Source organism: Mytilus trossulus, chromosome 2 (genome assembly GCF_036588685.1).
Source record: "Mytilus trossulus isolate FHL-02 chromosome 2, PNRI_Mtr1.1.1.hap1, whole genome shotgun sequence".
NCBI classification, from domain to species: domain Eukaryota; kingdom Metazoa; phylum Mollusca; class Bivalvia; order Mytilida; family Mytilidae; genus Mytilus; species Mytilus trossulus.
In genome coordinates, this window is record NC_086374.1 from 77571752 (window position 1) to 77585414 (window position 13663).

The 13663-nt window shown below is 31.6% G+C and overlaps 1 protein-coding gene across 1 annotated transcript in view; it reads left to right on the forward strand.

The window, feature by feature from the left end:
• LOC134708039 (UBX domain-containing protein 4-like) overlaps positions 1-13663 on the forward strand; it is a 70143-nt gene that overhangs the window by 29448 nt on the left and 27032 nt on the right. The window contains exons 5-6 of the mRNA XM_063568290.1: positions 9159-9346; positions 12865-13089. Coding sequence (XP_063424360.1) covers positions 9159-9346; positions 12865-13089 — 413 coding nt within the window. The remainder of the gene's footprint in view (positions 1-9158; positions 9347-12864; positions 13090-13663) is intronic.

A 13663-nucleotide genomic window follows, 5' to 3' on the forward strand; every position in this document is an offset into this window, starting at 1 on the left:
TGGGAGTTTTGATCCCAACATTTTAGGAATAAGGGGCCAAAAAGGGCCCAAATAAGCATTTTCTTGGTTTTCGCACAGTAACTTTAGTTTAAGTAAATAGAAATTTATGAAATTTTGACACAAGGTTTATGACCACAAAAGGAAGGTTGGGATTGATTTTGGGAGTTTTGGTTTTAACAGTTTAGGAATTTGGGGCCAAAAAGGGGCCCAAATAAACATTTTTCTTGGTCTACACATTATAACTTTAGTGTCAGTGAATATAAATCTATGAAATTTAAACAAAAGGTTTATGACCATAAAAAAAAGGTTGGTATTGATTTTGGGAGTTTTGGTCCCAACAGTTTAGGAATTTGGGGCCCAAAGGGTCCAAAATTAAACTTTGTTTGATTTCATCAAAAATTCAATAATTGGGGTTCTTTGATATGCCGAATCTAACTGTGTATGTAGATTCTTAATTTTTGGTGCCGTTTTCTAATTGGTTTACATTAAGGTCCAAAGGGTCCAAACTTAAACTTTGTTTGATTTTGACAAAAATTGAATCCTTGGGGTTCGTTAATATGCTGAAACTAAAAATGTACTTAGATTTTTAATTATTGGCCCAGTTTTCAAGTTGATCCAAATTGGGGTCCAAAATTAAACTTTGTTTGATTTCATCAAAAATTGAATAAATGGGGTTCTTTGATATTCCAAATCTTACTGTGTATGTAGATTCTTAATTTTTGGTCCAGTTTTCAAATTGGTCTACATTAAAGTCCAAAGGGTCCAAAATTAAACTAAGTTTGATTTTAACAAAAATTAAATTCTTTGGCTTCTTTGATATGCTTTATCTAAACATGTACTTTGAATTTTGATTATGGGCCCAGTTTTCAAGTTGGTCCAAATCAGGATTCAAAATTATCATATTAAGTATTGTGCAATAGCAAGAAATTTTCAATTGCACAGTATTGCACAATAGCAAGAAATATCTAATTGCACAATATTGTGAAATCGCAATTATTTTTTTCAATTGGAGTTATCTTTCTTTGTATAGAATAGTAGTTGAATCGACTTTAATCATAGTTTTATACAATATACAATGTATTTTCATTTTTACTACCAACTAATAAATTAAAACAATCTTTACCATTCAGTGATATCAAGCACTTTTTATTACATTTTAATATTGTATGATGTATTTAAATCAGCAGTTATTGTTGCAAACTTCATTAGAAATTTGAATTGAAATCAGTACATTATAACTTTAGTATAAGTGAATAGAAATCTATGAAATTTAAACACAAGGTTTATGACCATAAAAGGAAGGTTGGTATTGATTTTGGGAGTTTTGGTCCCAACAGCTTAGGAATAAAGGGCCCAAAGGGTCCAAAATTAAACTTTGTTTGATTTCATCAAAAAATGAATAATTGGGGTTCTTTGATATGCCAAATCTAACTGTGAATGTAGATTCTTAATTTTTGGTCCCGTTTTCAAATTGGTTTACATTAAGGTCCAAAGGGTCCAAACTTAAACTTTGTTTGATTTTGACAAAAATTGAATCCTTGGGGTTCTTTAATATGCTGAATCTAAAAATGTACTTAGATTTTTAATTATTGGCCCAGTTTTCAAGTTGGTCCAAATCGGGGTCCAAAATTAAACTTTGTTTGATTTCATCAAAAATTGAATAAATGGGGTTCTTTGATATTCCAAATCTAACTGTGTATGTAGATTCTTAATTTTTGGTCCAGTTTTCAAATTGGTCTACATTAAGGTCCAAAGGGTCCAAATCATAATGTGACATAAACCTATGTTGTGTCAACTATTTAATCACAATCCACATTTAAAGCTGTATCAAACTTAAAAGTTGTGTCCATACTTGTCCCATCTGTTCAGGGTTCTACATCTGCGGTTGTATAATGCTGCGCCCTGCGAAGCAACTGGTTACTTCTAGCATTATAATTGGCATTAGATTTTAGCTGATACCAGTATAACACATAGTCTTAGATTCAAGTGAGGTCGGAAGGGTTAATCTTATGAAATAATATAAAGGATCTAATATCATTTGGATAATGGAAGAAGCTATACTATAAAAACAAATAAATTTATTAACAATACACTCGAGATCAAAGGTTGCTAATTTTTCTGATCCAGTTAATTTTTACTCACATATTTTTTTATATTTTGATTTGAGCTTGCTTGTTTTTACATGACAGTTTTTTTCTTCATTTCTCTTATCTTAAGCTTGTTAGACGAAAGCAAACCAGCACAGTATATTCTGCATTTGTATAGTTCGAAGTTTCCTAATTGATATTCTTGTTTCACATGTAAAATGAATGAACAATTATAAAAAACAGCATTCATTTTAAAATATAGCACTGTTTTCTAGAGTGAAAATGAGGTCACATATGTGAGGGTACAAACAGGAAGAACTGATTAAAAATAACAGAACCAACATTTATATATAAAACAGAAGAATAGGTGCTGAAATATAAATAAAAGTAAAATTTCATTTAGATAACTTGGAGATTTGGTCTATACCTATTCTTATAAACCACTATTAAATTTTGTTAGATTTTGTACACAGGCTGTATATCACGGACAGTTTTATATTGGTATTGTATATTTTACCTGAGAACACCTGGTTCACTCGCAATCACGCACATGATTCATTGACCTTGTTCATTGTGTATTAAATTAAACAAGCCTGTTAGGAAGTCGACCGTTAGAATACCCGAATATGTCATTTTTACAATACCCCGGTAATTACCGGTATTAAGCCATGCTGATTACAAGAAGACAAGTTTTTGAATGTTGGTCAAGTTAATAGATCAAAACCCAAAATAATCTAAAGATATACGTTAGAACAAAGCATTTAAAAAAACTTTTACAACAAAGATAAATCTCAGTTTATAATTCCTCCACAATAAGTATCTCTGGACTTTTTTTTCTCACTTTATTGTGACTACTTTTACATTATTATAGCATTAATCCTATATAATACTTGAAACTGCATCTCGGTGCCAAAAATTTTAATTAAGTGACAAGCTAAAACCAATAAAATTGAGGGGGGAAATGGGGAATGTACGATGTTTTGTCATTTACAGCTTTTCAAGCTGACTTCCCAATTATGTACGCTGAATATTTAACCCTCTAAAAAAATTAAAATTAATTTTTTGAAATATTCTTATCAATCTTAGTGAACTATTACTTGATTTGATGATTTTGGAAACTATGTAGACTTCTTCCATTACTTGGTCGGGTAGCACATCCATCAGCTTGACAAGTCATTTGAACACTGATTAACGGACATGTCATGTTGGATACTAGGACTTTGTGGTAATTAGATATCCGTGGTCATTAGTTTGCAAGATGGCGTCTTCCCGAGAATTGTCGATTCGATTGAGAGTCAATTTAAAAAATCTAATAACTCACTTATCTATACGAATAGATACTTTAATATTTTGGGAATATACTTATTTATTTAGGATAAACATAATATCAAATTAAATTTTATTTTTTTGGCAATTTTCTCTTTAAGTACAAGTGTCTGAAGCTCTATGAAAATTGACACATAATTCAAAACAAATGTTGGGATTGAATTTTGGGGCATTGGTATAAACGGTTTAGGAATTACAGAACAGTGAAACAAAATGAAACCAGAAAACTAAGATAAACTAAGATTTTCTGGTTTCTGGACTAGAAATTGAATATAAGTTATGGATTGCTATTTAGTTGCGCCACAGGGTGTTATAAAATCAAATAAAGGTTAGAATTGATTTCAACAGTTTTAGGAAAAAGGGGTCAAAAACAATGCTTTTGTACTTAGTATGAATTGTCTATTCGTTAACCTATTTCGATGGGGTTCAATTCCAAGTCTTGAATTCTTGAGGGTTCTTGAAATGATGAATCTAAACGGGTATTTTGAATTATGGTTTTTATATGACTGAAGCCTCATTGGTTTCTGGACAATAACTTTAGTTTAAGTTAAAAGATCTTTATTCATTTTTTCAGAAGGTTCAATACCACTAAAACAATTTTGGGGATGATTACCCCAACCGTTTAGGAAAAAGGGGCCCAAAACAAGCATTTTTTTTGTTTCAGGATAATAATTTGTGTATAGATATTTCTATTGTTCTGAAATTGTACCACAATGTTAAATACCACAATTAGAAGGTTGTAATCTTTTATGGGATATGGGGCAAAAAATTTAGGAATTAAGGGCCAAAAAGGGGCCCAAAACCAGTTTTTTTCTAGTTTCCAGACAATATTGTAAAAAAAATTGAGGGAAATGATTCAAGCTTATAAATAGTAAGGTGGGATGCCTTCTTTTTGCGGATGATATTTTAATCCTGTCAGAATCAAAAGAGGGTCTTCAAAACAGTTTAAATAATGTTAAATTATATTGTAACAAATGGCAACTCTCTTTGAACACAAACAAAACAAAATCCATGATTTTTAGTCAGTCAAAACATGATAGTGAAACATCACATATTTACTATGAGAATAAAGCCATAGAGAGTGTAACAGAATATTCATTTTTGAGAATTTTGACAAAATGTAATGGAAATTTATCACAAAGTACTTTAGAACTGACAAAAAAGGCAAAAAAAGTATTTTTTGCAATAAAATCCTATACTAAATCATTGAATAATCTACCTATAAAAGTAGCAAATAATCTTTTTGATTCTTTAGTAAAACCAATTATGACCTATAATTCAGAAGTAACATATTTGGATACATATATTTCTTTTCATCGAGCCAGAAGCAGAGCCTTAACTTCAGGAAAAGAAATTAATCAACTTGATTTTATAGACAAAACCCCTATTGAAAATATGCATCTTAAATTTTGTGAATTTTCTCTAGGAATAAGAAAAAATGCATCCAATTTAGGAGCAAGAGTTGAATTAGGGAGATTGCCTATAGGTGGCACGGTAGTATTTCCTGGCCAGAAGGGATAATGATAGCCTTTTTAGAATTTTCAACGCTTTCTAACACTGCAAAAAATTCTACATTCACAGTTAACTGAAGTACTTTCATTTTACCATTCAGAAATGAATTTGGATATGTACCATGACCGATTTTTTTTGCTATTTTTAAAATCCTAAGGCCACTAGTACTTTTAGGTCTTTTATGGTGCAACTAGTGAATGCAAAATTTAAAAAAATTCTCAAAAATTCATTTTCATATGTATATAAAATTATTTCATATTTTTCTACACCTGATTCATCACTCAGTTTGGGAAAGTATGTTCAGTTGATACTGTATTTTTTGTCCAATCACACTGTTTAGATACATTTACCTAAGTAGGGTACACCAAAGAGCAACCTAAATTCTGGAAAGCAAATACTACCGTGCCACCTATAGAATGTTTTATTAAAACACAAACCCTTTTATATTTAGCTAGACTATATAATAATAATATTAATCCATTGATAAAGGAAGCTTTTTCTCTAACACAGTCTAGATTTGACAGGAACTTACTCATGGTATACATATGCAAAACATATTGTTAAAGAGACGAATGTTGACCTTAATATTCTTTCTACATGTAAGGACATAAAAGATGTAAATAAAATAAAAAACGATATAAAGTTTAAAATGAAAAATAGATATGAAGATTTAATTCAAACTAAATTTCAAAACTTTGATGATAAAAGTAATTTTTTTCCTTATAAAAAACTTTAAAAAGATTACAAACTAGAATCTTATCTAAATACATCTAATTTTCAGATAAGGAGATTAATCACTAAATTTAGAATAAGTGATCACTCCCTCTTGATTGAAAAGGGGAGATATTTTAAAATCCCAAGAGAGGAATGACTTTGCCATAAATGTAAAATAGTACTAAAGGATGAGAAACATTTTTTACTCTATTGTGAGTATAATAAAACTCTTAAGAAATGACTTTTTTCATCACATATGTACTGAAAATAATAACTTTAATAATTTAAATGAAGAAGAAAAAAATCATTATTTACTAAATCCATCATCGCCTTTACAAATAAATAAGTTAGGATCCTTCTTGAAAAAGTCATTAGAACTGAGGGCAGTGGACTCTTAACAGCTTGTTTGTTGTTATAAATTTTGACGCTGTTGTTATTGTGTATGTTTAATATGTATGTATATATGTTTGTTGGTCACAAACTGTAAGTTTATATGACAATAAAATATTTGATTTGATTTGAATAACTAGTGTGTAAGGGTATGGATCTCTCTGAAATTGTACCACAATGTTCCATATAACAAAGGGAAGAATGGGATTGAGTTTGGGGTTAAATGCCCCAGACATGTAGGAATTAGGGGCCAAAAAAGACCAAAAAAGAAGCATTTAAGTGTATGGATCTCACTGAAATTGTACTACAAGGTTCCATACTACAAAGGAAAGGCTGGCACTGAGTTTGGGGTTTTTGCTCCAAAAGGGGGGGGGGGGGTACAATTTTTTAAGGGTATGCATATATTTTTATACGACCGCAAATTTTGAAAAAATTTTCGTCGTATATTGCTATCACGTTGGCGTCGTCGTCGTCGTCGTCGTCGGCGTCGTCGTCGTCGTCGTCCGAATACTTTTAGTTTTCGCACTCTAACTTTAGTAAAAGTGAATAGAAAACTATGAAATTTTAACACAAGGTTTATGACCATAAAAGGAAGGCTGGTATTGATTTTGGGAGTTTTGGTCCCAACATTTTAGGAATTAGGGGCCAAAAAGGGCCCAAATAAGCATTTTCTTGGTTTTCGCACTATAACTTTAGTTTAAGTTAATAGAAATCTATGAAATTTTGACACAAGGTTTATGACCACAAAAGAAAGGTTGGGATTGATTTTGGGAGTTTTGGTTTCAACAGTTTAGGAATTAGGGGCCAAAAAAGGGCCCAAATAAGCATTATTCTTGGTTTTCGCACAATAACTTTAGTTAAAGTGAATAGAAATCAATGAAATTTAAACACAATGTTTATGACCACAAAAGGAAGGTTGGTATTGATTTTGGGAGTTTCTGTCCCTACAGTTTAGGAATTAGGGGCCAAAAAGGGACCCAAATAAGCATTTTTCTTGGTTTTCGAACCATAGCGTTAGTATAAGTAAATAGAAATCTATGAAATTTAAACATAAGGTTTATGACTATAAAAGGAAGGTTGGTATTGATTTTGGGAGTTTTGGTCCCAACAGTTAAGGAAAAAGGGGCCCAAAGGGTCCAAAATTAAACTTTGTTTGATTTCATCAAAATTGAATAATTGGGGTTCTTTAATATGCCGAATCTAACTGTGGATGTAGATTCTTAATTTTTGGTCCCGTTTTCAAATTGGTCTACATTAAGGTCCAAAGGGTCCAAAATTAAACTTAGTTTGATTTTAACAAAAATTGAAACCTTGGGGTTCTTTGATATGCTGAATCTAAAAATGTACTTAGATTTTTGATTATTGGCCCAGTTTTCAAGTTGGCCCAAATCGAGGTCCAAAATTAAACATTGTTTGATTTCATCAAAAATTGAATAATTGGGGTTCTTTGATATGCCAAATCTAACTGTGTATGTAGATTCTTAATTTTTGGCCCAGTTTTAAAATGGTCTAAATTAAAGTGCAAAGGGTCCAAAATTAAACTAAGTTTGATTTTAACAAAAATTAAATTCTTGGGCCTCTTTGATATGCTGAATCTAAACATGTACTTAGATTTTTGATTATGGGCCCAGTTTTCAAGTTGGTCCAAATCAGGATCTAAAATTATTATATTAAGTATTGTGCAATAGCAAGTCATTTCAATTGCACAGTATTGTGCAATGGCAAGAAATATCTAATTTCACAATATTGTGAAATAGCAATTTTTTTTTTAATTAAGAGTTATCTTTCTTTGTCCAGTATAGTAAGAAAGAAATATCTGCAAGAATTTTTTTTAATTGGAGTTATCTTTCTTTGTCCAGAATCAACTTAAATCTTTGTTATATACAATATACAATGTATATTCACTTTTTACTACCAACTGGTAAATTTAAATAATCTTTACCATTCAGTGATAACAAGCAGTTTTTTTTACATCTTAATATTTTATGATGTATTTAAATGAGTAGTAATTGTTGCAAACTCCATTAGAATATTTTAATTGAAATTAGTTTTGGAATAAGGGAAAGGGGGATGTGAATAAAAAATTGGGTTCAATTTTTCTCATTTGAAATTTCATAAATAAAAAGAAAATTTCTTCAAACATTTTTTTGAGAGGATTAATATTCAACAGCATAATAGTGAATTGCTCTAAGAGAAAACAAAAATTTTAAGTTCATTTGAATACATTCATTCTGTGTCAGAAACCTATGCTGTGTCAACTATTTAATCACAATCCAAATTTAGAGTGGAATCCAGCTTGAATGTTGTGTCCATACTTGCCCCAACCGTTCAGGGTTCAACCTCTGCGGTCGTATAAAGCTACGCCCTGCGGAGCATCTGGTTTTATCTTAAAATTTCAAATTTTTGAAATGTTTTGAAGATGAAATCTTCAATTTCACACTGACAGTACAGAGCAATAGATTTGCAAAGTTTTTTACCACATTTATTTTGTGTCAGAAACCTTTATTATGTCAAAAATTTGACCACAATCTAAAATCTGACAGTATAATCAATCTTGAATGTTGTGTCCATACTTGCCCAACTGTTCAGGGTTCGACCTCTGCCGTCGTATAAAGCTAGCCTGGGCCCTCAGCCGCGGAGCATCTGGTTGGCTCTGTTTTTAAATTGATACATAATAAACAGGTTCATATATAGGGTCCAAAATCATACTTTGTGTTTTCATCAAAAACTGAATTATAGGGGTTCCTTGATATGCTGAATCTAATCACATATATTTCAATTTTGGATATTGGACCCTTATAGGTACATTTTTGTAAATGTCCAATTTCATTATTATTTTTTTTTTAGACCACAGCGACATTCTGTGTCAGTCAAACCTATCCTGTGTCTAATATTAAATCACAAACCTAATTCAGAACTGTGTCAAGTTTGAATGATATGTCCATACTAATGTCCCATCTGTTCAGGGTTCAACCTCTTAAGGTTGTATCACTCTGTGTCTTAATCATAAGTACCCCAAATTTAAGTTTCATCTGGAATATAAATGAGGTTTTGAAGACCGTGTCCTTTTTGTTGACAGTATTCAGCAGATAAAACAAATAATGTTTCTTGTTTGCCTTGTTCTTACAGAACCACAGAGCTCAGACTGATGGCTCTCCTCCTTTGGACACACAATCTATCAAAATGTCTAATGTACAAACAGCAGCTTCCAGTGGTCAACCTGCTTCTGCACAAGCTGATTCAGCATCAAGCAATCATACCATCACTACAGATTCTAATAGTTCAGCTGCTCCAGCTTTGGAAGAAAGAGTAGACATGTAAAGGATTTCAAAACTACCGTGGATTCATTAGTATTCATTGAATACCAATTTTTGTGGATTACATGGGTACCTGGGAACCATGAATTTAAATGTTCCAACGAATAACAAATTTTCATAAGGAATGTTTGCTGACTTTGCAAAAATAATGAAATTAGATATCAATGAAAATGCAACTTTTCCTCAATCCATGAAAATTGGTGCACACAAAAATGAAAGAATCCACAGTTTTTAACAAGTGAACATTTATTTATCTCATCAGATTTTTGGGGCTCTTAGAATGTCATATATTTTTATATGGATTTTGCCATCACTTGGTGCCTGTCATTGTCCATCATCTGTTATCATTGTCATAAACCTTTTCAAAGATGGTCTCCTTAAACTTCTGAATTTTTTGCCCCCATTTATGGTTTTATTAGAAGTACTTATATTTTTATTGCCCCACATTTGAAAGTTGGGTGGGAGGGACTGTTTAACCCCTGTTCATCCATCTGTGCCTCTTTCAGTCTGTCTGTCCTATTAGAATTGAAATAATTCATGAGGGCTTGAATATATCGTGATTTTACCACGGGTTGGCCCTTTATGCCAAATATTTTACCCTGAGCGATAGCGAGGGGTAAAATATCGGCATAAAGGAACAACCCGTGGTAAAATCTAGATATATTCAAGCCCCCATGAATTATTTCGTTTCTAATAAGACAAATGCGGCAAATATTTGCCGTTCCCATAAATTAACGCACTTTTAGATTGGTGGTAAAGAACAGAGCAAACAGAATTAGTGACATGCTCAAACTATTTACAATAACATGTTTAGATAAATTGGGATAAATTTAAATGATATTTTTTTTTATATATCTTCTGTGTATATAAAAAAGGGCTTATACCACATTTTAGCATCGTTTGTTTACATTTCCTGGTTGTGATGATTTTCGGTATCAGAAGTGTGTATTTTCCCGTAAAATGCTTAAATTATTATGTCATTATTCTATGACGTCGTGAACTTCATTCATAAACAATCATATGAAGTGGGAGTACAATCGGAACAGCCCAACCAATATATTCATATTTTACCACGGGTGTGTACTCAAAGCGTTTGAAGGACGTCATGTTAGAATGGTATATTATGAGTCTACATAACTGTTTGAATGCTAGAAAGTTCTAAAAATGTGTCAAATGACCCTGCTTGCCAATTTAGATGGCTGACTTGGTAAAAAAAGAACATGGGGGTAAAATGCAAGTTTTGTCTATTATTTTGAAAACTATTGAAAATGAAGAAAGTCAGAGCAAAAATGTTCAGAACCCTGAGCTCTAACAATTGTCCATATACCTCAAAACTATCAGCCACTTTCTTATACAAGTTCTGGGTCAAGTAGGATAAACGGTACTGTAGTTCCATCGGAAGAACAGAGTAATAAATTGGTTTAATTTGAGAAGTAAATCGGTTTATATGTAAATAAGTTGACAGACTGACAGGTCAACAGGTTGACACAATAAAGGTTGACAAGGGTAAAAGTTGAGAGACTGACAGGTCAACTGGTTGACACAATAAAGGTTGACAAGGGTAAAAGTTGACAGGTTGACAAGTGTTAAGGTCAACAGGTTGACAAGCGTAAGGGTCAACAGGTTGACAAGTGTTAAGGTCGACAGGTTAGTGATAAGGTCGACAGGTTAATAAGTGATAAGGTCGACAGGTTAATAAGTGATAAGGTCGACAGGTTGACAGGTTTAATGTTACAATAAAACAAGTAAATAGGTTTATTTATTTGCCAAAAAAAAAACTAAATTGTAATTACAATCATATGCAAAACAGTGTGGCTGTGGCCATTGATTGACGTCCTAAATTATTCCATTGACTGAGACAGATTATGTGAATGTTTGTCTGTAACGACCACTGCTCACTATGTACTTGTTAAAGACACTCAATACCTAAATAAAGTAATTCGAAAAATTAATCATGAATAACACGATGTTATGATTTATATCAATAATATAAATAAAAACATAGAGGTTATTACTGATGAATTTTTCGGATTATTTCATTATTAAAGACGTTTAAGAACCATGGGTGACCCTACAGTTTAAATTCTATAATAAGTAAGTAGTGAGCAGTGTCGTTACAGACAAACGTTCACATAATCTGTCCCAGTCATTGAATGAATTAAGGACGTCAATCAATGGCCACAGCCACACTGTTTTGAATATGATTCTAAGTAAAATAAAATTAACTTCAGTTTTTAAACTTTTTAAGAAGTCTTGACTTATAACTGTTATCTGTCGACTGTCAACCTGTTTACCATTTTTACAGTTTCCATTTCTGAAATGAAATTGTCAACCTGTCGACATGTGGATCTGTCTACCAGTCAATAATAATTCTACTTTACACTTTTTAATGCTATCAACCAGTCAACTTGTCGACTATTCAACCTGTCAACCTGTCAACTTGTTGACTTGTCAACCATAACTTACTTTTTATTATATTTTAAAAATTGTCAACCTGTCAGTCAGTCAACCATAAAATATTTACATTTTTAACACTGTCAACCTGTCAACCAGAGAATCATAAAAATATTTACATTTTCAACACATTGTCAATCTTTCAACCTGTCAACCTGTCTACCAGTCATTTATTTTTTGTCTTTGTATGATTCAAATATTGAATACAGAACATTTTAGATCCAAGGTTGTGGCAACTGGTTTCCTCAAGCATTTAGGTCTAAAAAAAAATGCACAAAAATCGTTGTATTTTGCCACTTTATCCAGAATGTGTCGATTTTTAAGCCACTCTTGTGAAAAGACTTCTTTTAACAAAGAAATGATTCTTTTGACATAGGTCAATTAAAAAAAAAAATAATGGCCATTTTGAAATTTTAAGATTAAGTGAAATTCAAGGCTATATTTGGCCTAAAGTGAATCTTGTCCTTTAACTAAACTTTGCCACAATCATCATCAGGGTATTTAGTTTAAAAGTGTGTCCAATGACAGTACTGCCTGCCAACCAACATGGAAGACATGGCTAAAAATAGAACATAGAGATAAAATGCAGTTTTTGTAAGTATATTTGTATACTGTAGACCAACTTATTTTCGCATATACTTTATTTCGTGTTTTATGATTTCTAGTCCACTTTTAATCTATTTAAATTCAATATTTTCTTATCTACGATGTAGTTTGATAAGTAAAGATCTCAGTTATACATATGTGCGACGATTTATATTCGCGTTATTTTTCTACTCATGAATGTCACAAAAATAAATCGCTAGCGAAAATAAGTTGGTTTACAATATTGGAATCATGTCGTCGTTGTTTGGTTTTCGTACAATAACTTTAGTACAAATAAAAAGAAATTTTTGACATTTAAACACAAGGTTTATGACCACAAAAGGAAGGATGGGATTGATTTTGGGGTTTATGGTCCCAACAGTTTAGGATAAATCAGTGTTCCACACTTTTATTTGACATGAAGCCTTTTTGTTTTGGCATTATCAAATATTCCTTGAACTTTGATTTTGTTGTTATAGAGCAAAACAAAAGATTGAAGAAAAAAGATTGCAAAAACAAGAAATAGAGGAAGAAGGAAGAAGACAAAAAGAAATAGAAAGAAGAAAATTGGGACAGGATATGGCCAAACTTAAGCAATTTCAAGAAGAAAAGAAAAGAAAAGAGTTACAGGAGCAGTTAGCCAATGAGAGGACAGAAAAGACTAAAGAAAGGGAGAGAATAAAACAAGAATTAGAAAAAGACAGGTATATTTGTTTAAACTTGCAAAAGTCTGATGACACTACGATGTTGCCTGTTGGTATATGTCTTTTAAATACATGACTGATGGTACACAACTCTCTTATAATAGAAAAAATGTATACAGAAACTTAGCTTTATTGTATTTGTTCTGATAATTTTGTTTTCGTCTTCCACCAAAGATCAAAACTTGTATTGTGGTTTCGTCAGTTAAGTTTTTTGCAAATGATATGGAACAGTTATTGCACTTTTGAGACTGACCCTGTTTAGTCGAAGACTTTTTATTGTAAGAGTTATCTCCCCAAACACTGTTATCTCCTCCTCCGTAACCATTGAAGAAACTCAAATTTATTATACTAATTGCTAATCACCAGGATGATTTGTCAAATTTTAATCAATTCGTAGACTCCATATAACAGTTATTTCCCTTTTTGAATTTGACTCAAGGGGGCTTGTGGTACTAAATCAAATCAGTTAAATATAGGATTTCACTATTTTTTTCTATAAATAAACTTTATCCTATACTCAAAAGAAAAATAAGATAAAAATTTGGGGTCATCTTTCTTTTAAGCTCACAATCTG